This window comes from Tasmannia lanceolata, unplaced genomic scaffold, assembly GCF_043159265.1.
Source record: "Tasmannia lanceolata isolate RefF3 unplaced genomic scaffold, GAP_Taslan_0.1 ptg000007l, whole genome shotgun sequence".
In the NCBI taxonomy this organism is placed as follows: domain Eukaryota; kingdom Viridiplantae; phylum Streptophyta; class Magnoliopsida; order Canellales; family Winteraceae; genus Tasmannia; species Tasmannia lanceolata.
The window spans coordinates 3,670,220-3,696,861 of NW_027518684.1; the positions used below are offsets into that span (position 1 = coordinate 3,670,220).

The following is a 26,642-nucleotide window of genomic DNA, read 5'->3' on the forward strand; positions in this document are numbered from 1 at the left end:
ATGATCCAAACCGTCCATTTGATGGGCTATATAAAGTAAATAGGTTGTGCCACGAAAAACATTTGCATAGGATGATCCCAACCCTCTGCTCTTCATCTATAGACTGGAGGGACTGCACATTATGGAAATTTGCATAGATGAAGAGCAGAGCGTTGGGATCATCATTCGGAAATGATTTTCGGGGGGGATAACCTATTTACATTGTGGCCAAACAAATGGACGGTTTGGATCGACCTATGGAGTGGGCCATACAGTGCGTTTTGAAAGATACGGGTTTGTTTACTTTTAATGGTAAACAATATAGAGTTTTATACGGTGTCCGATCGGACACTAACAAGGCGGGGCATCCACCACTGGTATTTGATCCAACAGCAGTGTTGGTGCCCCCATCGGACACCATATAATTTCTCAAGAATATAGGGTTTTACGGCCACACATCATATAATTTCTCCCAAAGCAGGTGGGCAGCAAAGTATCTCCCCCTAAAAAAAAAGTACAGTACTTTTTGAAAAATACTGGACAATACCAGCTTGCACCATATAAAAACTCAGTCGTCTGAGATGGTATAGTCCAGTAATTTTCAACAAATACTGTGCAACTTACACCATAGGATGATCCAAACCATCCATTTGATAGGCCACAACATAAATAGTCGTGCCAAAACACCATAGGATGATCCAAACCGTGCATTTGATGATGGGCCACAATGTAAATAAGCCGTGCCCAAAAAGTCGTTTTCATCCTATTGAAATTATGGCCCATCAAATGCACGGTTTCGATCATCCTATGGTGTAAGACGTAAAGTACAATTCGAAAAATACTGGAATATACAGGCTTACACCATATAAAATCTGGCTTTAAGCAAAGCAAGTGTTTTAATCGCCCTTTACTTTTACAACAACGCTTTCAATTAGGGATTGAGCATCTAGCTCGGTTAAGGCTTTCACAAACTTGGTTTGTATTTTCTGTTTTAATTGGCCTCTGAGAGCTTTGTGAGAATTGTAATAACCTTTGATAGATAGTTAAATAACAAAAGACAAGATGAGTTAGTGAAATTATCAAAACATGATAGTGCCAAAATCAATATCCAATTCAAAATTCAAAATTCAAAAATTGAAAGAGAGAATATCAGTGGCTTTTTTCTGTCTGGGTGAACGAATGGGAGCAAAGCAAGCATTATTGGATGAGTGTCCCGGCAATTATGCATGGTGCGGGATTAGGATCTTATTGAACATTGATCAGTTGGCTTGTTTTGGTAATTCCACCCCTCTCTTTAGTTTAAAAATATTTCGTTGGCTCTTTTACAAGAACACTCACCTTCCATAGGCTTCTACGAGTTTTTATATGCTTATGGCCGTGAAGTGCAGTATATTTCAAAAAAATACTGTATGTCCCACACCATAAGATGATCCAAACCGTCCATTTTATGGGGCCATAACCTATTTATGCTGTGGCCCATCAAATGGACGGTTTGGGTCATCCTCTGGTGCGGGTTATACAGTACTTTTTGAAATATACTAGACTAGATGCGGGCATGAAAACTTGACATTCTAAGTATATTGTTCGAGAGATGGGTGGAAAGATACCAAAACAGGGGAGTAGCAAAAGCATCACGTCCAAAGAAACAAGGTAGCTTTAATCTGTCTTTTCTTTTCCATGACTCATAAGCACTGTCAAAATTCAAAAATTGAAAGAGAATATCATGGGATTTTTCTGTTTTGTAGGGATCCAAAGGTGTAAGGGAAGAATCTTTCATGGTGGGGAATTATGAAATGATTCAACTTTGATCAATGAGCATGTTTTGGTACTTCCTGAAAGTTGGTGGTGGAATCGTTGTAGGCAGCGGAAGTTAGCTTGAGCGAAAAACAAAATTTTTTCAACTTTCACCAACCAAACTAAGATCCTAGTTACTAGATTCATATTAGTGATGAATTGGAAGTATGAGAGTATGGATAACTTACAGTTTGATTGTCCTCTCATGACAATCCCTCCTAGGTATGCTCGGCGTTTCTCAAACCCGAACTCCTCGCAAGTTGAAGTAGTGGCTTCTAATCTACGTGTAGATGAAGGAAGAAGAAGGAGAAGAAATGCTTGGGTTCCAAACCCAACTTGAAATCCCTAGCCTTCTTTTAGTTCTTCTAAAGAACTAGAACTAGGAATGAGCTATAATTAGAACTACAACTAGAGAGAGGGCGGCGGGGAGGGGGGGACTTTCTCTAGGTAAGAAACTGTGTGGGCATAAAATCATCCACACCTAGAGGTACTAATATTGAGCTCCCAAGGATCTTTGTTTCCCTTTAGGAATCCCTCTTGATTTGGAAACTTAGATTAATTAGAAACTAGTTAAGGTAAAAAAAAAATTTTGGCCATGTGTAGAACTGTGTAGAAGTTTCCAAATTCAAAGGGTTTCAAACTCTCTTTCCCTTTGGAATTTCCACTGATAGGAAATCTCTAAATTGTAGCCAAGGCCCACCCATGTTTTTCAATATGAACTGTACGGCCACGCTTTAGGATGATCCAAATTGTCCATTTTTTGGGCCACATTGTAAATAGGTTGTCACAAAAAATCATTTCCATAGGATGATCCTAGCCCTCCGGTCTAAAGAGATTGCATATTATGGAAACCTCTATAGATCTGAGGGTTGCGATCATCATATGGAAATGACTTTTGGGCACAACCTATTTACGTTGTGGCCCATCAAATGGATGTCTTGGATCATCCTATGGTGTGGGCTGCACACTTCATTTTGAAAAAAATATGGGTGGGGCCTACATTTGGGCCATAATGTTACTAGTTCTGCCCCCAAAATCAGCTCCATCAGATGATCCTAAGCCTTTGATCAATTGATAAACTATGCCATATAGAAATCTCTATAGATTGAAGAGTTCGGATCATTGAATGGAGATGATTTTCATGGTACGGAGTATTTGCGTTGGGACCTACCCATTGAATGGTTTATGTATTTGAAAAAGGTGGACCCCACTTTATTTTAAAAAGAATGTGTGCACTTCCGTATCTGTTCCAATATAGATATGATTTTCAGGGAATGGCCTTTTTTATTTGGCCCATCAAAATATTTTTCAAAATGGACTGTACGACCCACTTACAGGATGATCCAAACCATCCATTTGATGGGCCACAATGAAAATAGGTTGTGCCCAAAAAATCATTTCCATAGGATGATCGTAACCCTCCAATTTATAGAGGTTTTCATAATATGCAGTTTCTCTTTAGATCGGAGGGTTAGGATCATCCCATGTAAATGATTTTTGGGGCACAAATTATTTACGTTGTGGCCGATCAAATGGACAGTTTGGATCTTCCTATGGTGTGGGCTGTATAGTTCATTTTGGAAAATATGCGTGGGGCCTACTAAGATTTAAACAAATTAATTGTTGGGCCACCAATGGTTCATGTTAGAAAGAGACCGGTTTGTACTATTGTTGTACCAGGGATTTATCATTGCCCTTTAATATACGTAGGATATTGAGAGATAGAACCAATTTTGCTAAAATCATGGGACACAGTGGAGATTTTTTCTCCAATAAATAGAAACAATTTTGCTAATATACGTCGGATATTGAGTAATAGAAACAATTTTGCAAAAAGACGTGGGATATGGTGAGATTTTTTCTACAATCCAAATATATCACCTTATAGAGAGAGTTTTACGTCTTTTGAGGACGGGTGCCTTGTGGCGCACCCACGTCGTCCAGGATTCTGTTTTACATATATAATTATATTATTATATATGATGGGGGCGAGGTTTCTGAGCTATAGCTCAGCCTAAGCAAGCCACTATAAACACACCATCTCCATGTTGTTTGACTCATCCCACACATTCATTCTATAGCACCTCACACAGATAGGGTGTTTTTAACAAACCATCTCCATACCATAATCCTAACCATTCAATCTATAGGAGCCTAATTTCTAACAGTACATTTTAAACCTCTACAAATCATAACCGTAACCATAACCTATAATCCTAACCATAACCATAAGTTCATAGCCATAACCATAACCTATAGAATGAATGGGTTGGATAAGTCAAACAACTTTGGCCGATGGTGTATTTAGAGGGCTGCTCAGGCTGCGCGATACCTCGTAAACCTTTTCCTTTTCCTTTTCCTGTTATATGATATGATTATATGATATCCCTCTTGAAAGTATTTTCAAACAAGAATATGCTTCTCTTTAATAGAGGAAAATTAAACATACGCCTACTTTGTTATCGTTTTTCAATTCAAAATAAAGAGATGAGCACAGCGCTGCCAATTTGCCAAAACAAAAGGGGGGATGCAATACAACTCCCTAATTAATAAAAATAAGGGAAAATGACCAAATGAAAGGACTTTCTACTGACTATGACATATGAAGAGGGGAGACTTGAAAATAACCAATCTATAGTGATGGTGACTGGTTTGCAAGGGTTTAGGACAAAAATACCCTCATTTTTAAAATACCGTCACCTCTCTCTCTCTCTCATGGGATGATCCCAACCATCAATTAGAGGGTCAGAATTCCTCTCTTTCTCTCTCATGGGATGATCCCAACAGTCCATTAGAGGGCTCTCTCTCTCTCTCTCTCGTGGGATGATCACAACCGTCCATTAGAGGGCCCCAATGCCCCCCTCTCTCTCATGGGATGATCCCAACCGTCCATTAAAGGGCCACAATGCCCCCCTCTCTCTCATGGGATGATCCCAACCGTCTATTAGAGGGCCACAATTCCTCTCTCTTTCTCTCTCATGGGATGATCCCAACAGTCCATTAGAGGGCCACAATGCCCCCCTCTCTCTCTCTCTCGTGGGATGATCCCAACCGTCCATTAGAGGGCCCCAATGCCCCCTCTCTCTCATGGGATGATCCCAACCGTCCATTAAAGGGCCACAATGCCCCCCCTCTCTCATGGGATGATCCCAACCGTCTATTAGAGGGTCACAATGCCCCTCTCTCTCTCATGGGATGATCCCAACCGTCCATTAGAGAGCCACAATGCCCTATTTCTCTCATGGGATGATCCCAACCGTCCATTAGAGGGTCACAATGCCCCTCAGGTTCGTGCACCTCTCTCCGGTATCCTCTTATTCTGAGTGAACCTCCTCTCACAGGTTGGTAGTCTCTCCTTCTCAGTTATTTAAACCCCTAATTTTTTTAGAAATCTATAGTTTAAAGCTTTAAAGTTTGGTTTAAACCCCAAATTTTCCCCAAATTTTTCACAGATTATTGGTTTAAACCTCCAAGTTTGGTTTAGAAATTTAGTTTAGAAAACCCTATATTTTCCCAAATTAGTTGAGAAAACCGTATATTTTGGAAAATCAATTTAGAAAACTCTATAATTTTCCCAAATCAGTTTAGACTCAAATCAATAAGTTAGGGTTGGTACTCTCTCTCTTTCAGTTTGGAAAATCAGCAACTAAAACCCTAATTTTTTTTAGAAATCTATGATTTAAAGCCCTAAAGTTTGGTTATGTTTTTTAGAAATATATGGTTTAAAGTCGTAAAGTTTTGTTTGAACCCCTAATTTCTTAGAATTGTATGGTTTAGAGCCATAAAGTTTGGTTTAAACCCCTAATTGCTTCCAATTTTTTCACAATTTTTTTTCGACCAACAATTACGGACAACTTCTTCCCGCCGATGTATTCAAATGATACCGCATCCTTTACAAAGCCGTCGACGTGTAAGATAAAAGAAGCTCTTCGTTCTACCGTTCTTCTGTTTACACAAAATTAAACCATTGTCAAAATAACCAATTGAAAAAAAATCATTCCAATTAACAAGTAAAGCAGCAATTTTAGAATTATGCACAACTTCAACCACTACTAAATCTCCATAAAACAACATAAACCACTACTAAGATAATTCGGGCCACTTTTAAACACTCTAGACCACTACTAAGTCATGACAAGGAAATATGAACCACTGCTTACCCTATATAAACCACTTATAAATTCTATAAACCACTGTTAAGCTAATATAAACCACTTATAAACACTCTAAACCATTGGTAATCCTAAATAAACAACTTATAAACACTCTAAAACCACTGGTAAGTCTATATAAACCACTTATAAACCCTCTAAACCACTGATAGGGTTATATAAACCACTTATAAACACTATAAACCACTGATAAGTCACTCTAAAACCACTGGTAAGTCTATATAAACCACTTCTTACCCTATATAAACCATGTATAAACACTCTAAACCACTGATAAGCCTACATAAACCACTTATAAACAGTCTAAACCACTGATAGGCTTATATAAACTACTGTTTACCCTATATAAACCAGTTGTAAAACTCTAAACCACTGATAAACTTATATAAACCACTTACAAACACTATAAACTACTTCTTACCCTGTATAAACCATGTATAAACACTCTAAACCACTGATAAGCCTACATAAACCACTTATAAACAGTCTAAACCACTGATAGGCTTATATAAGCCACTGTTTACCCTATATAAAGCAGTTGTAAACACTCTAAACCACTGATAAGCTTATATAAACCACTTATAAACACTATAAACTACTTCTTACCCTGTATAAACCAATGATAAACACTCTAAACCACTGATAAACCTACATAAACCACTTATAAACACTCTAAATCACTGATAGGCTTATATAAACCACTGTTTACCCTATATAAACCAGTTGTAAACACTCTAAACCACTTATAAGCCTATATAAACCACTTATAAATACTATAAACTACTGCTCACCCTGTATAAATCATTTATAAATCCTTATAAACCAATTATAAACACTCTAAACCACTGGTAAGCCTTAATAAACCACTAATTACGATTATAAACCACTACGGAGGATTCTTAACCAAAGAAGCTATATAAACCACTTATAAACACCCACTTCAGTACCGGTTTATGGTAGTAAAATACTGGTTAAACTTAAGAAATTAGTGGTTTACAGAAAAATAACAATGATTATAAAGTGTTTAAAGTAATTTAAATAAGATTAAATAGTGATTGAAGGCTTTCTGCAATGGAAGACAGTAGTTTAACATGGAAAACTTTCATTCAAGTTTATAAACATGCCTTATAATGGAAAGAGAGGGGAGAGGGGTAAAAATACACACCTTTCCATTAAATGGAAGCTTTCTGCAATGGAATGGTGGTTTCTAGTGAAGATTTTTAAGATTTCCAAATCCAATAACGTTTTTTTCCAATATTTGTTGAAAATGGAGGCGTTGTATAATGCAATGAAGGGTTAGGAAGGCTTTTACATCTAAAAATGAGGTTTTCAGCAATAGAATGGAGCTTTTGGCATCTAACAATGGAGGTTTTTGGGTTTCAAAAATGGAGGTTTTTGGGTTTTTCATACGTACGTTTTTTTGGTAGGTGGGAGGAAGAAGAAGAAGAGGGAAAAAGGTGGGTTTTGAGATTTGTTTTTCTCTAAATGCAATCATTTCAAAAATGTGATTTGATAGGGAGAGAGAGAGAGAGAGAGAGTCAAGGGCATTTTAGTCATATGCACTCTTGATTGGTGATTTAGAAAACACCCCTCTTGAAATGTCATAGTCAGTAGAAACCCCTTCTATTTGGTCATTTTCCCTAAAAAATAAAGAGGATGAGTTTGATATACAATTCTGCCACCTATATTCATGTCCTCATCTTTCCGTGCAGATGTCACAACAGACTAATAATCCAACTGGGATATCCCGACTGTCAAGTCACTAGCATGCAAATAAAGAAGGATTTTTCTTTTAAATACCTTGATGCAACCAATGGTTAGGATCATCTGATTCCAATGATTTTCCAGGCCATAATTTGGGCGTACTCCCCATCTTTTTCACAACTTACAGGGCTTATTTGGATACACCTAAAAATTATTAGAAGAGATTTGGTAGGGTCCATCGTAAAAGTCATTTCACTGCTGTTCACGAGGTGGCTGGTCTGACATGCGACAGATCAGCCCCCAAATGTCTTTTGCGATGGACACTAGCAATTCCCTTATTTGCATATACCTTTATGGGAAATAATACATTCACCCATTTTTTTACTAGGGACAGCCCCCTCTAGTGTAAAATAGTAGTCATAAATATACTATAATGGGTGTAAAAAAAAATGGGTTAGGGACATAGGCTCAATGATGGTAGAAGGAAGAGAAGAAGGTGACTCAAACACATGAGAGATGGAATGACAAAATGCCAAAAATGGGAATCATTCAAAAAAATGCACATGACTTGTTACCCTGAAATTATACTTAAATATATAAAAAATTACAACGTATTTTGTAAAATACTATAATAAATTCGGAATTAAGAATGGCCAACGGGCTTCAGTTAGTTGTCTGGATCCTATTCAATCCTGTGATAAGGATCCAAAATGGGTCCATGCATCTTGGATTAATGTGCCTAGATCTTGTCTCTTTACGTTCGGATTAGGATAGTCCATCGAACCTGTCTGGGTCCATTTGACACCCCTATCTGGAGGGGGCACAGGAGGGATGTAGTGGTCCTCAACTTTTTTGCGACAGAGGTGATGAGATGTGGGCCAAATAGGAGACTTTAATACAAGGGATTTGCTAGTGTCCATCGCAAAAGGCATTCCGCGGCTAGTCTGTCTCATGTCAGACAGGCCACCTTATGAACGGAGACAAAAGCTTAATAATGGATGGTCTCAGAAGAGTGAAAAAAGTGGGTGGGCATGGACCCGAGGAGATAAGGCAATGAAGGAGGAGATAAATGCACATAAAGAGGATCTGAAAATTATTGGACTTCGTGGGCGCTCACCGTATAAAATTTCACTATCTGAATACCCTGACTCAAGTAGGCACCACATGGGTGGGCTCAGTCATGGCTCATGAGGCATACGGTATAGCTACTCACATGGGTGCCTCTTACCGTACCAGTATCTTTTGCACAATTCATCGGTTTGAGCTTAAAAATGGGAGATTTTATATGGTGTGCGTCTTTGTAGTGCATATAGTCCAGTATTTATCAATAAGCAACGTAAGGCTACTTTAAAATACTGGACTATATGTACTACAAAGACGCACACCTCTAAAGTAGGCCTACTTTATAGGATAATTGATGTGTGTCCATAGCGGAAGGGAAGGATCAATCTATGAAAATGATTTTTCACTGTGACCGAACAAATGAACGGTTTGGATCATCCAATGAAGTGGGTCATATAGTACCATAATAATGGAGATCGAACTACATTAACATTCACACCATTCACTGGGTGGGCCTAATAAATAGCAATCCACTTAAATTTGTACTATTCATTTTAGATCCAACTGCCTAAAAAGTCACACGTATTAAATGGCCCTAATTGTGGTGGGGCCCACCTTATGAACTACCCAAAAGAGAGTTATATATATCCCCACTTTTCTTACCCGGGCCACTCCCCTCTAGTGCATTTATGAGCTATGAGTTATGACTTATGACCGTTTAAGATTTCGACCGAAATTTCGGTTTTCGGTGGGGACCGAAACCGGTATTTGGCGAAATTAGAAATTTCGCCATATGAGAAAATGACTTTTTTATTTTTTAAAAAAAAGCGTTACAAAATTTCGAACAACAGTACCAAATTTCGACCGAAATTTTGGTTTTAGGGAAGACCGAAACCGGTACTGAAATCGAAATTTTAAACCTTGCTTATGACTACTCCTCTTACAGTACAAGGGGTGGCCTGGGGAAGAAAAAGGGGCGAACATTTCCCCAATCCAAATCTTACTAATGCTATGCAATTCTTCCTAATTATCTTACAAGTCCATGTATAGGAAAATCTCATGGTGTCACTCCCTTTTGTAGAAGGATTCAAACTTTACTCGCTCTGGTGGGTCCACCAAATCAGCAGATGGGCCCACAATGGAGATGCCATATCCTGACAATTGGACCGTTGGATCATTTTGATGGGTGACAGGCCAGAATGCCAGATATGTTCAAGCGTGTAGGGTGTTCTTATTTCTATCCACTTAACTCGCACGTGCCAACCCCACATCATCGAAAAGTGTGAACCGCGAAAGTGGAACTCCCTCATCCAAGCCCACCATCTTCTAGACATTGCTGACATGGCAGCTGTTACAGAAACGAGATTACCATGGATGGATTTCAACTTCCCATAAAAATAACATCTTAACCTCCTCTACCTATCTCTATCTATGTTAGCACAGATCAGGATAGAAAGCCTTTATTTAAACTTTGGCTTTCTGACGTACGTTTCTTACGTAAAGAGGGGACTCTATTTAATAGTCTCAACAGGCTTCGTCTACCATTGATTATTATTAATAGTACGCTTAGGAGCAGTACCCAGATCAGAGAGAGAGAGAGAGAGAGAGAGAGAGAGAGAGAGATGGGCAGTAGCAACAAAGGAAGAACAGACATGGAAGTGGGAGCTGATGGGGTGGCTCTCATTACCATCACAAACCCTCCTGTCAATTCACTATCCTTTGATGGTAATACCTTTTCTCTAAATTAGGACTACTTTTCCAACTTCCTCTAATGTTCCTTTCATCCCTCACCTCATCTGTGGAATTTTTTAGAAAGAAAATGGGACTTGGATGGCGCATGCTCTAGAGTTTTTTTTTTCTTTGGGGGGGTTGGGTTATTTTCTATGTAAAGGGTTTTGGGGATCTTGCTTTTAGTTTTATGCTTACATTTTTTTTTTTTTTGGTTAATTGGGTGTTTATTTGGGATTCCTTACTGTAATAGGTGTCTTGGTTTCCTCATAATTACAGCTCTATTTATGTGAAGCATGCTCTGGTGTTTATTGCTTTTAGTTTTATGCTTACATTTTTTTTGCATTTTGGTGAATTGGTTGTGTGTTTAGGGATTCTTACTGTAATGGGTGTTTTGGTTTCCTCATGATTACAGCTCTCATTATGCTTGCTTTGTGTTTTTGTCCTTGAGTGTTATTTTTAAGTAGAGGGTTTTGGGGTTCTTGCTATTAGTTTTATGCGCTTACATTTTTTTTTGCATTTTGGTGAATTGGGTGTCTGTTTGGGAATTCTTACTGTAATGGGTGTTTTGGTTTCCTCATGATTGTGGCTCTCTTTATGCCTGCTTTTGCGTTTTTTTATCAAGACCAATATGGCAATGCGTTTGCTTGCAGATTCAGTTTGAAAGTGTCCTGTTCGATTCTCATTTATTGTTTATAAAAATTGTTTTTGTTGGCAGTCCACTTAAACAAAGGGAATCTGCACAACTGTAATGTTTATTTGTGAGAAGAATGCTAAATCAATGAGTATGGGTTGACATTTGAACTAAAGATCCTTTTAGGATAAATTCAACGAAATATGCGACCTTGTTACTGATATGTTCTCTTGTTTATAATTTTGTTCCTCTGCAGTAAATAACAACATCATTAGTATCAGAAAAGAAGCCCGGTATAATAATGGAACAGATCGCCAAATACATGTCAAATACAACTGCATTTTCCCTCGTTAGCACATCTACTACCTCATTTTCCTCTTGCAAGGATATGTTTAGAAGACACATCAAATCCTCTAACCAAGTCAATACTAACAAAATCTCGGTACTGATGTGAGCTACTTCTCATCCCCCACTCCCCTTCAGAGAGTGGAGATGACTTACTGCTGGAAAATGAAGAAAATCCATTGGTTGTTTCTTGGAATGGGTTAAAACATCAAAAAATTGAATCAATTATTTTAGATGCCTTTGGAAGGAGGGTAAATATAAGGTCGTATGTGGTAGGTATTATAGCCAAGAAAAGGATATGGAAAAGTTTATGGATGCAGGAAAAAACTAAGTTCATGATTGGGGTTTCAATGGAGAACTTGGAAGAGCAAGGGTAGCATTGCGAACTAGGAAGGGGATGGGAAATTGGGAGGTACGAGCTGTGAGAAATCAAACCACTGCTAAGATGAAGGAGAAATCGACAATGGGGTCCCTTCACTGTAAATGAGTAATTTTCTATGATGACACCATCACATGGTGGCATATCGACATCTCAATTCATAAAGCTCTAGTGATGGCATGAACTTGAGAAGATGATCTATCATCCCTCCAAGCATGCCAAATGTTTCAGGTTTAGCGCAGAACAGATCTATGATTGACGCTTTGATACAAAATATCCACAGTCTAATTCAAATCTGGAATCAAATATAAGGAATAAATCACTGCAAAAAAATCACAGCATCTAACCTTTAGTAGAATAAGGGTCCCAATGATGAAACTTGCAGCGAAACAATTTTGACTGTTGAAAAAAAAAATCTTTGAAATTCTGAAAAAAATTTACGGCAGAAATCTTCCAAGGTTTGGAAACAGAAAAAACTGTAGAAAAATACCTACACCCGATCTCCTTTCTTCTCTTATTCCAAAAGTCACAAAAAACCCTCTCAAATACATATAGACTTCCCCATGCGGGAAATTGCATCTCTATAAGAAAATTAAAGTAACGTAAAAGAACACATAAACAGAAATAAATCAACTTCAGTCTCAAACTCTTAAAACTGTGAATAGTGACGCAAGTAGTGAAGTGGGCCCTCTTTTATTCGAATTCACTTAAGTAACGTAATTGACCCGTTCTTGATTCTTGTGAGTCGGCTCCATCTTCTTCACACTGTCATACATTGAAGTGGGCCCCATCTGTGTCAGAACTGTGCTCCAAACCTAGATCACGAACAATGGCTTTCAACTCCCTCTTTGGCTCATGCTCTGGCTGACTGGCTCCACTCCTAGGGGAACTGGATAAAAATCTAGGCTGCGATCAATCTTCTTCCTGCAATCAAAATCTGGTTGAGCAGTCGTACTATATCAAAGTTGGAGCATGCATAAGAATGCAATGTTATAGAGGGTGAAGGGATAAAGGAACCAAGGGAGTGAGGGTGGTGAATTGGCACGTAAATGGATTTCAAACTGAAAATACATGGTGACAATGTAGGTTTCTCTACAAGGTCGGTCTCATTCTTGATGTTTATACTCAACATGAACTGGTTGTTGTCTTTCTTTGTACAATTTTCTTGTTATGATGGATTGTTGTTGGTGGCAGGAAAACCCTCACAAGGGAACCCCTGATTGTTGGTTGAAGTCTTAAGCCATAGTAGGATACTAATTACCAATGCAAGCTTTGGCCAACAGTTGGGTGAGGTAGTCAGTGGTACTACCAAATTTCTATCTCCCCAAACTTCCATCTCTTAACGATTCGAGTTTGGGAGGTTGAGAGGTTGATCCTTGTAAGAGTGCCCTTATGTCACCCATTGTCTAATCATATGACAAATTGGTGTGCAACAGCAATCATTCTACAATGACTTCCAACAAGGCAGGGGCCACATTAATTTGCTCATGAATTGCTGACTCACAACACCTTTCTTTGTTGGATCCCCTGCCATTTAAAAGTGGTCCATTGATTACGGATTGTATGGTTTATTGAGGATCATTGCTCACTGGAGTTTCGTGTGATGGACCGCATTTGGTTTTTGGTGGATCATTCCCCTTGGGGATTGATAGTGTGATGGACATCACTTGCTTTTTGGTGAACTTCAATTTTTTTAGAGGCTGCACCTTGTTCTACCTTGAGTTCCTTTTTTGAGGCTTTGGTTTGTGGCTGGAGGTGAGATGAGGAGTGGGATAAGAGAGGGCGAGACACATTACAAAAACAACCACGAAAGCTCAAACTTCATACCTTGTGCGATCAACATTACCCTTACACGTGTCTTTGATGTGGGGAGACAGTGAGTGATAGATTGGAAAAAGTAAAAACTTAGGATGAGGAACGAGAGATCCAAGAGAATTTGGTTGTGGGAATTGTAGATGATACCTTCATCAGGCATTTCCATGTCTCAAGGACAATTATGGATCTGAAAACTTGTGAATAAGCATACCACAAGAGAAATGGATTGCAAACATGGATGGATACGTGTTTACTCTTTACAGCAAAAATAAACTTGGAATCTTGCACCCACTCCTAAAAAGTAAGTACTTTGCTGGCTCCATATGACGGTGAATGTGAAACTGTTTTTTGAAACTCGGATTTGGATAGGAACTCAGCCAAGGTAAAAGGGAACCGATTCGGGCGAGACAATGATCGATACAGTCTAACTTGAGTGACTCAGTTTTTATTGACTTGGTAGGACAACACTCTGACTTTTTACGAGAACTTGGTCATGGTAAAAGGGAGTCAACTCAGGTGAGTCAAACATCGACGGAGGTTTTAAACCGGGGGTGGAACACAAAGCCAATGACAGTGTTGAAAGGGCTCCAAGTCTAAGGTGAATTTGGAAGTAGCTGTTAACATAAGATGAAGGGTCCCGAATCACAATTGTAGCAGAACTTCCAGTTGCCAAATGTCAATGATGCTTTTTTCATTAGGAACTGAAACAGAAATCTTCATGGAGCAGTAATTAGGTATAAATATAACAATCATGAGATCTTGATGATCATGTCTGTAAATTAAAGAAGCCTAATAGTCAAGTTCATAAGTCAATGGATGATTGGTGATTCTAGTTCATCGAAAAATATGTTTGGACTTTGGACAGAATGTTAGGAAAATTAATTTTAATGAAATAAAACTAATTGCCTAAAAATCATTGATGAGTTTTTAGACTTATAAGAAACTTCTGAAAGAATTGAAAAAGATTATTTTCGGATCAACTTTATGCTTTTGGAAAATGTAGGAATTCTGGGTTAAATAATTTGTTAAGATTTAGGGAAATTTTCTTTGGGAGAAATTTGTAAAATCTATCAAAGGAACTGCTAAAGATTAGAGAAAGTTGAGGACATTTTTATCAGACCAACCATATGTTATCAGCACTACTTTATTTTGATGAGGGCACTCCTCACTTTATTAAAAGTACAGTATGGCCTGCACCATAGAATGATCCAAACCGTCCATTAGATGGGCCACAGCCTAAATAGGTTGTGCCCCAAAAATTATTTCCATAGGTTGATCCCAACCCTCCGATCTATAAAAGGTTAGGATCAATCCTCTAACATTCAGATCGGAGGGTTAGGATCAACCTATGGAAATGATTTTTGGGGCACAACCTATTTAGGCTGTGGCCCATCTAATGGACGGTTTGGATCATCCTATGGTCTGGCCATACCGTACTTTTAATAAAGTGAGGAGTGCCCTCATCAAAATACAATAGTGCTGATAACATTTCCCTTAATATATCATTTATCAGTTCTCTTTCTCTTTTGCCTTTCTAAGATCTTTGAACTATACAAAATAGTATTTGATTCTTTATCCAGTACTATACAGCTTCAAGGAGAACTTTGAGAAGGCTTTGGGAAGAGATGACGTGAAAGCAATTGTTGTTACAGGTTAATGAAGTGATTTATAGCCTTTTCATTTTTGTCAAGGTTGGAGAACTAAGGCATAAGGCTTACATCTTGAGTTAATTGAACAGGTTCAAGAGGCAAATTTTCTGGAGGCTTCGATATCACGGCCTTTGGTGGAATGCAAGGGGGAGAGAGTATGATTAGTATATGGTGTGCCTTAAATCCTAATAATTTATTTCACTATTGTTTAAAAAAATTCTCTGTGTATCCCGCAGCTGTGCATCCAAAGCCTGGATTTATATCAATAGAAATTATTACCGACACATTTGAAGGTAAGGGGGGTTTACATCTTTATTTTTTCTACATTTGAGGATATTTGTATAGTGATTATTTCCATGGATATTTTACTCTTCAGCTGCAAGAAAACCTTTAGTGGCAGCTATTGATGGCCTTGCTCTTGGTGGTGGACTAGAGGTTGCAATGGTATGTAATGTGTTTTGTTTCCTTCATGCTTTCATATTGATGTGTGCTTGGGTTTATGCTTTATTTCGATGACTTGGCTATTCTTACCTTGCCAGGCTTGCCATGCACGCATTTCTACTTCTACTGCTCAACTAGGATTGCCAGAACTTCAACTTGGAATGATTCCTGGATTAGGAGGTATGGTTACACAATATGCTAGTTTTCTTAGAGGCAGAGGCGTAAGGCGAGGCATCCAACTCTCTTGAAGCTTGAGGAGCCTCACGAATTTTCTGAATTAGGCATTCGCCTTGAGACTTGAGGCGTGGCACACTCAAAATGAAGGAAAAAAAGTGTGTTTCATCAAAGGTGTGAGTGGGGAGTAGAAAGGCATACGCAACACTTGAGGCACGAGCCTCTAATGAAAGGCATAAGCCTCCAACGAAAGGCACATCCAAGGTGGCAAAAATTCAAACCGGAGTCATTTTTTCATTTCTTTTTTTTTTTTCCTTTTTAAAGATTAAACCCCTCTGAAGATTTAAGTTTTTTGTCCGAGCGCGCGCGCGCGCGCGCGTGTGTGTGTGTGAGAAAGAGAGAGAGTAGCGCGGGGGGGGGGGGGGGGGGGGAGGGAGAATTCAACAGAATCAATAGCCATCGCTTATGGTGGAATGAAGCATATATTTTTCTAGATTTTGTAGTTGTTTTTATTAATTTTATTTGTTTCCTTTAAAAACACTAATATGCAATATGTGATATTGGAGTTTCAGAGGACGTGTCTCAATTGGTTATTGGACTGCTAATATAGAGTGAATCTCTCATTGTCTCATCTAGGAGAAGCAACGTTCACATGCTTTGTCTGTGCTTCAAATATAATATGGTATTTCTAATTGCTGGTTTTGCCGTCCTGTATTGTTTAAGAAATATATAAGTTTTCGATGGCATGGCAACCCGGACATTATTTTTCTGAAATACTTAGTGTGTGGGTGTGGGCCGTGGGATGATTTTAGGACACAAATCATCTTTACATCTCTGCAATAACATATACTACATGAACTCCATATTCTGGGCCCGGGCAAGGGCAACGAAATTCGATTCTGGATTGATCTATGGATAGGAGACTCTCCTCTATCTGTACCTTTTCCGGATATATTCAGAGTGGTCCTAAAAAGAGAAGCAACAATTTTGGATTATGTAATTCGTGGTGAAGACGGCTTTTTGGGATATCCGGTTTCGGCGGAATTTAAAGGATGAGGAGATCGAATCGTTCACATCTCCTCAATCTCTTAGCTAACACTTATCTATCCGCTACCTTATCGGACAAGTGGATATGAACACCTGATTCTGAAGGGGGTTTTTACTATAAAAAGCTTTTTCCTGAAATTAACAATGCGAGATAGACGGGACAGCAAATGGAAGCGCTTATGGCTACACTATATACCCCCGAGGATAACGACTTTTGCTTGGTTGGTTGCGCACAGATGCATTAATACTTGTGAAAGGCTTCAGAGGAGGAGTGTTAGGTTGGCAAGCAGGTGTGCTCTATGTTGCAATAACACTGAATCAATTGACCATTTGTTGTTACTATGACTGTACTCCTACGAGGTATGGATGGGGATTCTCAGATTCTTCGGAATGTGTTGGGTGCGCCCAAATAACATCTCAGAGATGCTCATGAATTGGACAGGAGCTTTTCATGGCTGCATGGGGCAGAAGATTTGGAATGCTATTCCGTTAGCAACAATATGGTTTTTATGGGTAGAACGTAACAACCGATTTTTCAATGATCGGAGCAAGGCTGCTGGATTTCTATGCCTCTCCATTATTATCACAATTCTCTCATGGGTAATCTGTAATGGGGGTGTACCATATTCAATATCACAGATACTGCGGAACGGATTCACGGTCATGATGGAAAAGCGGGCTGTAAAGGCCATCAAGCCGAATTGGGTACCACCGCCGGAGGGCACTCTTAAACTTAATTTTGATGGAAGCTCGCTGGGAAATCCAGGACTTGCGGGGTTTGGGGGAGCAATTCGTGACTCCAGTAGAAACACCATTATGACGTTCTCAGGACCGGCAGTGGTCTGTGATGCGAACGAGGCGGAAGCTAGAGCACTATTATTCGGGCTTCGTTGGTTTATGAATCATAATTTGGGGCCCTTAATCGTGGAAGGTGATTCAACCAACGTCATAGCATGGGCGAGGAATCAATGTCCTTGTCCTTGGTGGCTTGCAAATCAGATTGATGAGATACGAGATCTCATGGGTATCAGATGTCTGTTGATAACACATCGAAGGCGTACGGCTAACACTTTGGCCTATCGTCTAGCGAAGGAGGGAGTGGGATTATCGGTTCCGAGTGTTGTATTTAATGCTCCGGGAGTGAATCTCCTGTAATTTACTATATTACACAGGGACATCTTGTCCCCTCTTTGTGTAATTTCTTCCAGAGATAAATAATCTGTTACCTTCAAAAAAAAAAAGAACTCCACATTTTTATGGTTTGGAATTTGGATCATTCTTGCCCTTCTTTTGATACTTCTTTGTAAGCTATATAACATGGAGTCTTGTATTATGGATCCTGGACTTTGACAACCCATGTTTTCTGTTATTTCTTGTATTGACCTGACCCTCTTGACTTGTTTCAGGAACACAGCGACTCCCTCGCCTCGTTGGACTTTCTAAGGCCCTTGAAATGATGCTGGTATGTTGTCAATTTCTCAGGATTATTATATATAAATATTTTTCTGTTACTAAATATTGATTTAATTTTTTTTTCAAGTAAAATGTAATCTCAGGCACCTTTACTCTCTCTCTCTCTCTCTCTCTCTCTCTCTCTCTCTCTCTCTCTCTCCTAACAGATGTCAAAGCCCATCAAAGGGGAGGAAGCTCATGCCTTGGGTCTTGTGGATGCCATATCCCCATCGAATGAATTGGTAAAGACAGCTCGTCGTTGGGCTCTGGATATTGCAGAGTGTAGAAGACCTTGGGTTACCAGCCTTTACAGAAGTGATAAGTTAGAGCCTCTTGGGGAGGCTAGGGAAATACTCAAGTTTGCAAGAGCTCAAGCCCAAAAACAAGCAGCCAATCTCCAACTTCCATTTATTTGCATTGATGTCATCGAGGAGGGCATTGTTTCAGGCCCCCGTTCCGGGCTTCTTAAGGTACATTACCTCTTATTTCTCTTGCAAGATAGAGTCGGTATTTAAGCATTTGCTAACTGTATGATGCCATGTCCGGTCTTGGCAGGAGACAGAGGCTGCTAACAAAGTTGTTTCTTCGGACACCTGCAAGAGCTTAGTCCACATCTTCCTATCACAACGTGCAACCTCAAAGGTAAAAAATATCTCAATTTCTACTATATTTATGGACACCTTTGGCCGTGCAAGGTTTAAAATTTCGGTTTTGGTGTCTGTTTCGGCACTGCCTGAAACTGAAATTTCAGCCGAAATTCGGTAATTAAAAAAAAAAATCATAGAAGTTCCAAAATTTTTGTCGAAAAGTCGGATCACTTCGGAACTCTGAGAGAAAAAATAGACTTAGGACGGATACAGATAAAAAGCAGCTCCTTCGTTCACGTGAACTTGCAAGCTGCAATTGCATTTGCCAGAGGACCACTCCGCCACCATTGCCTTCTCCGCAAGAGCTGCCATCAAAATAAACCTTTGTTGTTCAGAAACAAAATGATCCAAATGTTCCTGGAAGTTCTTGCTCCCATTGGACCATTATTGATAGAGTGAATAGATCCGCCATTTCTTGAAATCTCTCTTCTGATTCAAAATCGTGGTGTAACGTGTATCCCTCTTTGTTCCGGTCATGGAATAGATGAAATAAATCAAAAAATGGATTTTTGTTTTTGGAAAACCCAAAAGAAATTTCTGGAAAAAAAGGCCAAAATTCCAGCCGAAATCTGGGCCGACACGGAAGTCATATACTTTCGGTGTCTGCCCTTGCCGAAATCAGAAATCCAACCGAAATTTTAAACAATGTAGCCGTGTTCATGCATATGTGGTTGGGAGTTTTCTTGCTCTTGACTGCTTCCGCACGTATGCATGCATGTGTCTGCACATACTTGACAAGCAAAAATGGTGTCTCCATTAAACTGATGAATTGGTATCATTGACTATCCTTTAATCTTTCTTGTAAATCAAAGTGCTACCTGCGTGAACAGACATTTGGTATTGGATACTAGCTTTTTTATTGGCTTTGAAATTGTAGAAAGGGCTTGACAAATCAGGTGTTTCTCACTCTTTTTCTGTCACACTTAAATATGAATTGCATCTGTAGCGTATAATAAATGAGTTTTTATATGTAGACAATAAAACCTGCACGTGCAGCAAAAAATACTGTGGCTCCCCCATTATTGGGTGATCTAAACCTTTTTTTTGTTGGGGCCCGACTGACTTAGATAATCTCTGCCCCGAAATCTTCTCCATGGGATGATCCTAGCCCTTCGATCTGCGGAGGTTTCTATACGGTGCCGTCTATTTTAAACCTTCCTATTGGGAAGATTTTTGACGCATGGCCTATCTACGTCAGGGCCCGAACAAATGAATGGTTCAAATCACCCAATGTTGTGGGCCACAATGTAATTTTTTTGCTGCACGTGCATGCACCACTGTCCACCATATAAAAACTCCTAATAAGTATAGAAAAACACCTCTTTAAGGTAGCTCTCCTTTCAGATATTTATGTTGCCTCTTTCTTGGCCTGCCAATCTCTTTTTGGTGCCTCTCCTTTTCAGATATCTATGGTGCTTTCTACTTTTTATATATTTTACTAGCAAATAGCATGCCGTAATGGGAGACTCCCTTCCCTCTCTTCGAAAGAAAAGGAGCAGGGCTTTGCTTTATTTTTACTTTGTCAACATACACACTTACATATGCATATATCTATTTTGTGCAGAGCCACATACATACTCATTCACTAATACAACCATTTTCTCCTCTTGTTTCACTTACCAACAACAGGTTCCTGGGATCTCTAACCTAGGTTTGGTGCCAAGGAGAATAACTAAAGTTGCTATCCTTGGAGGAGGATTAATGGGTTCAGGAATAGCAACTTCATTGATAATGAGTAATTATCCTGTGATCCTAAAAGAAGTAAATGAAAAATTCCTGGAGGCAGGGATTGGCAGAGTCAAAGGTGAGCATCCTATTAAACTTTCACCATGTTTATTTCATAAATGCCTGTATGCTTTTTTTTACTATTTTTGATGAATAACTGCTTTAGTAAAGAAAAGGTAATTCAAGACGGAATAGATTGCACAATGTAGAAATAGTAAAAAACTATTCCTTATGTACCTTAACAGTTTTCTTATCATTAGTTTCACAACAGATGACTATTAAAAATAAAGAAGAGAAGAGAAGAGAATAGAATCATGAAAGAGGAGATGGGTTTTCTTTGGTTGTATATTCTATCATAACACTAATAGGTCGAAACCCATTCGGCATGAGTTACAATGACCATTATAAAATGGCAGAAATACCCTAGGAGGATCATAAACATAGCATAAATATGGTTCTAAACGTAACATGAAAAAGGTCGCGTCTAATCAAGTTTCAAAATGTCCTTATCGATCAACATATCGGTCGGAAGTTGAAACGATATGTATCGCCTATCGATGATGTACCTGTGACTCCGGTGATACGAATTCTCATGGTCCAAAAAATAAAGCAACATGCAATGTTTGACCATGTTTTGTGTTTATTTTTATTTTTTATGATTTGTTGAATATTTACATCAATTAAAAGCTACGATTTGATAATTTAACATGATTTATAGATTTTGCGCTGGAAAGCATATAAGCCGCCCGTTTGTCTACTTGTTTGAAGATTGTTTTGGTTACTAGAACTACAAGTGTAGAAGCAATTATTTTAACTAATGAAATGACAACACGCATTAAAAATAGGTAAAACACAAATATAATATTGTGTGTGTGTGTGATTTTGTGTGGTGTGTGAAATTCCCAACTCGGTCTCCTGCTTTTTCTATCTATTAGTAAATTCTCATCCATTCGGAAAAAAAAATTCCCAACTTCCAACAAATCAAAACTAGCATTCTTTGACAGCATTCTTGATATGAAGCAACTTGCTAAACTCAATTCCTAGCGCATTTGGAAACCCAATCGCATTAACTTACTGATTAAGAAATTAACCTAAATCTCCTTATACTTGACTTTCTGAAAAACCCAGCCCAGAAGCTTCTTAATTTCCTGAAAAAAGAACCGTAATATCAATATATAAAAACTGACCATCCTCTCCAATTTTCAAGGGAAACGGACCATAGCGGGGGGCCTTGCTAACGTTAGCATGAGGCATGATTCCATCAGTTGGGTTTATTTGTGCCCCTTCCTTCCACTCTTCTTGTTGCTCCCTTTTGGCCGGGTTTTTTTAGGAGCAATTAAGGATCATTGGCAAGCCTCGTTGGCCCACATTATTTGCATCATAGCGACACCAAAATAAATCTACAACAACTTAGGAGCACACGGAAATAAATCTACTACAAAGGACCATGGTGGAGCCCAGAGCTCCTGCTGATGTTAGCATGAGGCCTTGTGATGTCGTCAGTTGGGTTTATTTCTGCCCCTTCTTTTGACTCTTCTTGTTGCTCCCTTCTGTCTGAGTGCTTTCAAGAGCAATTGGGGATCGTTGGCCAGGGTCGTTGGCCCGCATGATTTGCATTATAATTACATCAAAACAAATCTACTGCAACTTGGGAACAATCAGCCACACCTGCACCTATCTGGTCATTTCATTTTTGAATGAAGATGTGGTTAATTATTTCGACGGCTCCTCTGCATTGACCATATACTTTCTATTCACACTTTCTGCTTTCTAGAAAGTTTCACATCATGATCTTATCCACTTCTTCATCCAATATAAGTCCTCCATCCATGGAGGAATGGGAGTGCTTTACACCTTGGCACAAGGTGAAGAAGCTAGGGTTTTTTTTTTTTTTAATAATAAAGAGGTAAGGATTGCAAAAGAAGAACTAATCGAGAAGAGACACCAACACTCCCTTCTATCCTGAACCAAGTAATATAAACCACCTCTAATTTACTCAATATCACTAGAAGACAAGTAATTTCCTCCAATGTAAGGCGTTTGTATTTTGGATCCTAGAGATTGTAGTATCTTTTTCCATTATTTGGTAGGAAATTCTTATTTGCATGGAATGTGTTTCCAGCCAACTTACAAAGTCGTGTAAAGAAAGGAAAAATGACTCAAGAGAAGCTTGAGAGAACCCTCTCTCTTCTCAAGGGCGTTCTTGACTATGAAAGCTTTAGAGATGTGGACATGGTGATAGAGGTGAGCTTAGCTTATTTTCTTCTTCTTTTTTTCTCATCTTCCTTTCTCTATTAATTTTTATTAACTGTAGTTAGTCTGGCAACTCTTGTATTAAAACAGGCTGTTATTGAGAATATGTCTTTGAAGCAACAAATTTTTTCTGACCTCGAAAAGTATTGCCCGCCCCATTGCATTCTTGCAAGCAATACTTCTACCATTGATTTGAATTTGATTGGAGAAAGGACAAAGTCTCATGATCGTATTGTTGGGGCACATTTCTTTAGGTAATGCATACTAAACAGTTCCATAGATTGTTTTTTTCTTCGTTTGAGTCAACTGATCAATTTTTCTGCCTCAGTCCTGCTCATATCATGCCACTCTTGGAAATAGTTCGTACTCAAAAGACATCTCCTCAAGTGATTGTTGACTTACTAGATGTCGGGAAGAAAATCCATAAAACCCCTGTTGTGGTTGGGAACTGCACCGGTTTTGCTGTCAACAGGATGTTCTTTCCTTATTCACAATCTGCATTCTTAGTTGTCGATCATGGTTTAGATATTTATCAGATAGATAGCGCAATCACCAAATTTGGAATGCAAATGGGCCCATTCAGGTAATTAAGCCATCGCTTTTATCTTTTATGGAGTTGTGATTTCTTTTTGCTTACCAGAAATTATTACCTTCCGACATTTTGAACATAAGTTCAGGTCCATAACTCCATGAAATTACGTTTTTTTTTCGTATCATGTGTATACTTGGAGAAATCAGATGATTTTTCATGTTAAATGAATCTCTACGATATTTCCTTCATTATGCAGAATGATGGATCTGGTTGGTTTTGGGGTAGCAATGGCTACTGGTATACAATTCCTTGAGAGCTTCCCCGAAAGATGCTACAAAACAGCACTGATATTAGTCATGGCTGAGGATAAAAGGACAGGTGAGGACAACTTTGTGATTGTGCACATTTTGCAACACTAAAAAAACTGAACCAAGTTCTGTAATTGCACATTTGTGAATGCTAAAGTAACTGAACTAAGTTTTACAATTCCCCTTTCTTATTGTTCATGTTGTCAGTGTGGTATGTATTATCTTAGCTAGTATGTATTCAAGTCCAAAGTTTTAACAGCTCATTTTTATGGCACGTCTATCAGGTGAAGCTGCTCGTAAGGGTTTTTACATATATGATAATAAGCGAAAGGCTAGTCCAGACCCTGAAATAAAGAAATACGTTGAGAAGTCTAGGAGCATTGCTGGTGTGACTGCTGATCCCAAGGTCCCCCTTCTCTCTCTGTCTCTTATGTCTCACTGTTAATGTTTTCAGTGTACTTATCTCTTTAAACATGGCCATGGAAGTGTCCTTTCCATTTAAGAAATCAAAACGACTTCTGTTTTTATGGGGTTTCTTTACTTTCTTAGACAACTTTGATGAGAAGATTAGGTTTCTTGAACTTGGGTTCTTGTTGCCGCTGAAATCTACCTGAGGTTGAATGTGTCCCAGCTGAAAGCACGCCTGAGGAGGTGACCCGCTCTCACGAGCAAATGGTTAGAAAACAATCTAGAGTTTGGACTCCGGGGAGGCTCTCCGATGCTTAAGTTAGAACCGGCAATAGTAATATGAGCTCTCTGATGAGAAGTTTGGAAGTGACTAAATGCAGAAATGACTAAACGTCCTATACCTTGGAGATTGTGCCTCTATTTATAGGAAAGGTTAGAGTCATTACTGTCTACTGGTTGGTTGCCCGCCACATGTCCGTCTCCGATTGGATGCCATTTTTCCACTTCTAAGTGGTTGGCGAATTTTACCCCCAACAGTTCTCAGTATTTTTAAGAGTTCTGCCTTTGTGATAGTACAGTGAACTCACGGACCAATGGTTTTGACATTTGTCCTGAAATAACATTTCAGGGCTATCCTAGTTGTATTTGGGACACATGTACGAACAAAAGGGCACCACGATGATATTCTCAGGGAACCATTAAATTGTCAATATGTTTTAAATGTAAAGAGATAAAAAGCTTGATCACCGGGTCTTTTCTCTTTATATTTTAATGTTTTCCACATGCGGACAATATGCCCGTGTGAGAAATTTTAACAGCTTTTCTATTCTGTGATTTGGATCCCGTTTGGGGGTTTGGATTTCAAAGTTTTCATTGGTTTGTTTATATTATGTGGTCTTGCATGCAGCTAGCAAAGATATCGGATAAGGATATTGTGGAGATGATCTTTTTCCCAGTTGTGAATGAGGCATGCTGTGTCCTTGCGGAGGGAATTGCTGTGAAGTCATCAGACCTTGACATTGCCTCTGTTATGGGCATGGGGTTCCCACCATACAGGTCCTCTAATTTTCCTTGCTCCGTTTGGTTGCCAGTAAAATTTTTATCCTAGGAGCTTTTTAATCCCAACAGTGACGTCAACGGGATTTGCTAGGTTTTTTTTTTTCCTACAATTCCTAAAATTCCCAGCAAAATTTAGGGGTGTCATTACCGAATATGGGAAGGGAAGAGAGAGAAAGAGAGAGGACGTCATTCCCTACGAAAGAAAAAGAGGGGACAAGGAGTCCATGTCATACTCATAAGCAATCATTACGAGAGTGGCATTAAAAAAATTCTAGTGCTAAAAGGCAACCAAACATTGGATGGGACGGAAATTTTACTAAAAGCTTCCAAGGTTTTAAATTTTACTGGCAACTGGAACTACTCTTCTGCCAAACCAAATAGTACTACCACTCTTAACCTTCTAGTATTTTTTTTGTCCTCAGAGGGGGTGTCATGTTTTGGGCTGATTCTCTCGGTTCAAGTTACATATGTTCTAGACTGGATGCCTGGTCAAAGGCGTATGGTGATTTCTTTAAGCCATGTTCCTACTTGGCAGAAAGAGCTGCCAGTGGTGCTTCTCTGGTGAGAAAATTCTGTTTTTTTTGTGTGGGTTATCATCTTATATTTTCTATTTCTTGCTTGTTGATTTTAATTAACTCATTAACATCTGAAACCAATGCAGAGTGCTCCAGCGGAGCAGGTCAAGTCTCGTCTCTAGAACCATTACTGCAATCTTTCCCCTTCTTATGCTCCCCCACGATTGTCTGTCTCAAATATGACAGTGAAGGCCAATGTAAGGTAAGAACATTAAGCAAAATCATTTAAATAAGATGATATGGAGCATCTTGAATCAATGCAGTATTAGTTTTAATAAGACTGCTGAGCCTGTTAATGGTGGTCCTCTATAGACATAAAAGTGTTGTAGCTAGGATTCAGCTGATATATTAGTAAAGCATGAAATTTGGTTAAATTCATTCTAGTTTCATGTTGGTGTCTTACTTGTTTTCAATGATCTCAAACCTCTATCAAATCTATATGACGTGAAGGCATCTGCTGCTGCTACTTTTTCTATCAAATGGAATTTCTTCTACACATTGAAGGGTCATTGGCCATTTTTGTTCAAACGAAATTGAATTAGACTGATGACCCATCCATGGTGGGGGCCTAGTGACCACTTCCCTGTTGAACATACTTTCGAACATTTACAGGTGGAGAAATGATATTTCCACCCCCTTTTGATTATTTATTCTTGAAAATGGATGATAAATCCAATTGTGTGTAGTAGTCGGTGATGTTAATTTCTTTCTAATAGATGTTTTGTATGCGGCTGACTATGATATGTAATTTACTCTCGGT

General features: G+C 38.9%; 1 protein-coding gene across 1 annotated transcript; it reads left to right on the forward strand.

The window, feature by feature from the left end:
* The first annotated feature begins 10,256 nt into the window (after window positions 1-10,256).
* On the forward strand, window positions 10,257-26,256 carry MFP2 (multifunctional protein 2). Its single transcript, XM_077384564.1, has 18 exons — window positions 10,257-10,436; window positions 15,193-15,264; window positions 15,351-15,416; window positions 15,498-15,554; window positions 15,638-15,705; window positions 15,801-15,882; window positions 18,330-18,385; window positions 18,543-18,845; window positions 18,931-19,017; window positions 20,652-20,826; window positions 22,870-22,991; window positions 23,091-23,254; window positions 23,329-23,583; window positions 23,789-23,910; window positions 24,125-24,246; window positions 25,156-25,304; window positions 25,730-25,868; window positions 25,969-26,256. Exons 1-18 carry the CDS (start codon window positions 10,334-10,336, stop codon window positions 26,002-26,004), a joined length of 2,178 nt encoding a protein of 725 aa, XP_077240679.1. The 5' UTR covers window positions 10,257-10,333; the 3' UTR covers window positions 26,005-26,256.
* The last annotated feature ends 386 nt before the right edge of the window (window positions 26,257-26,642 follow it).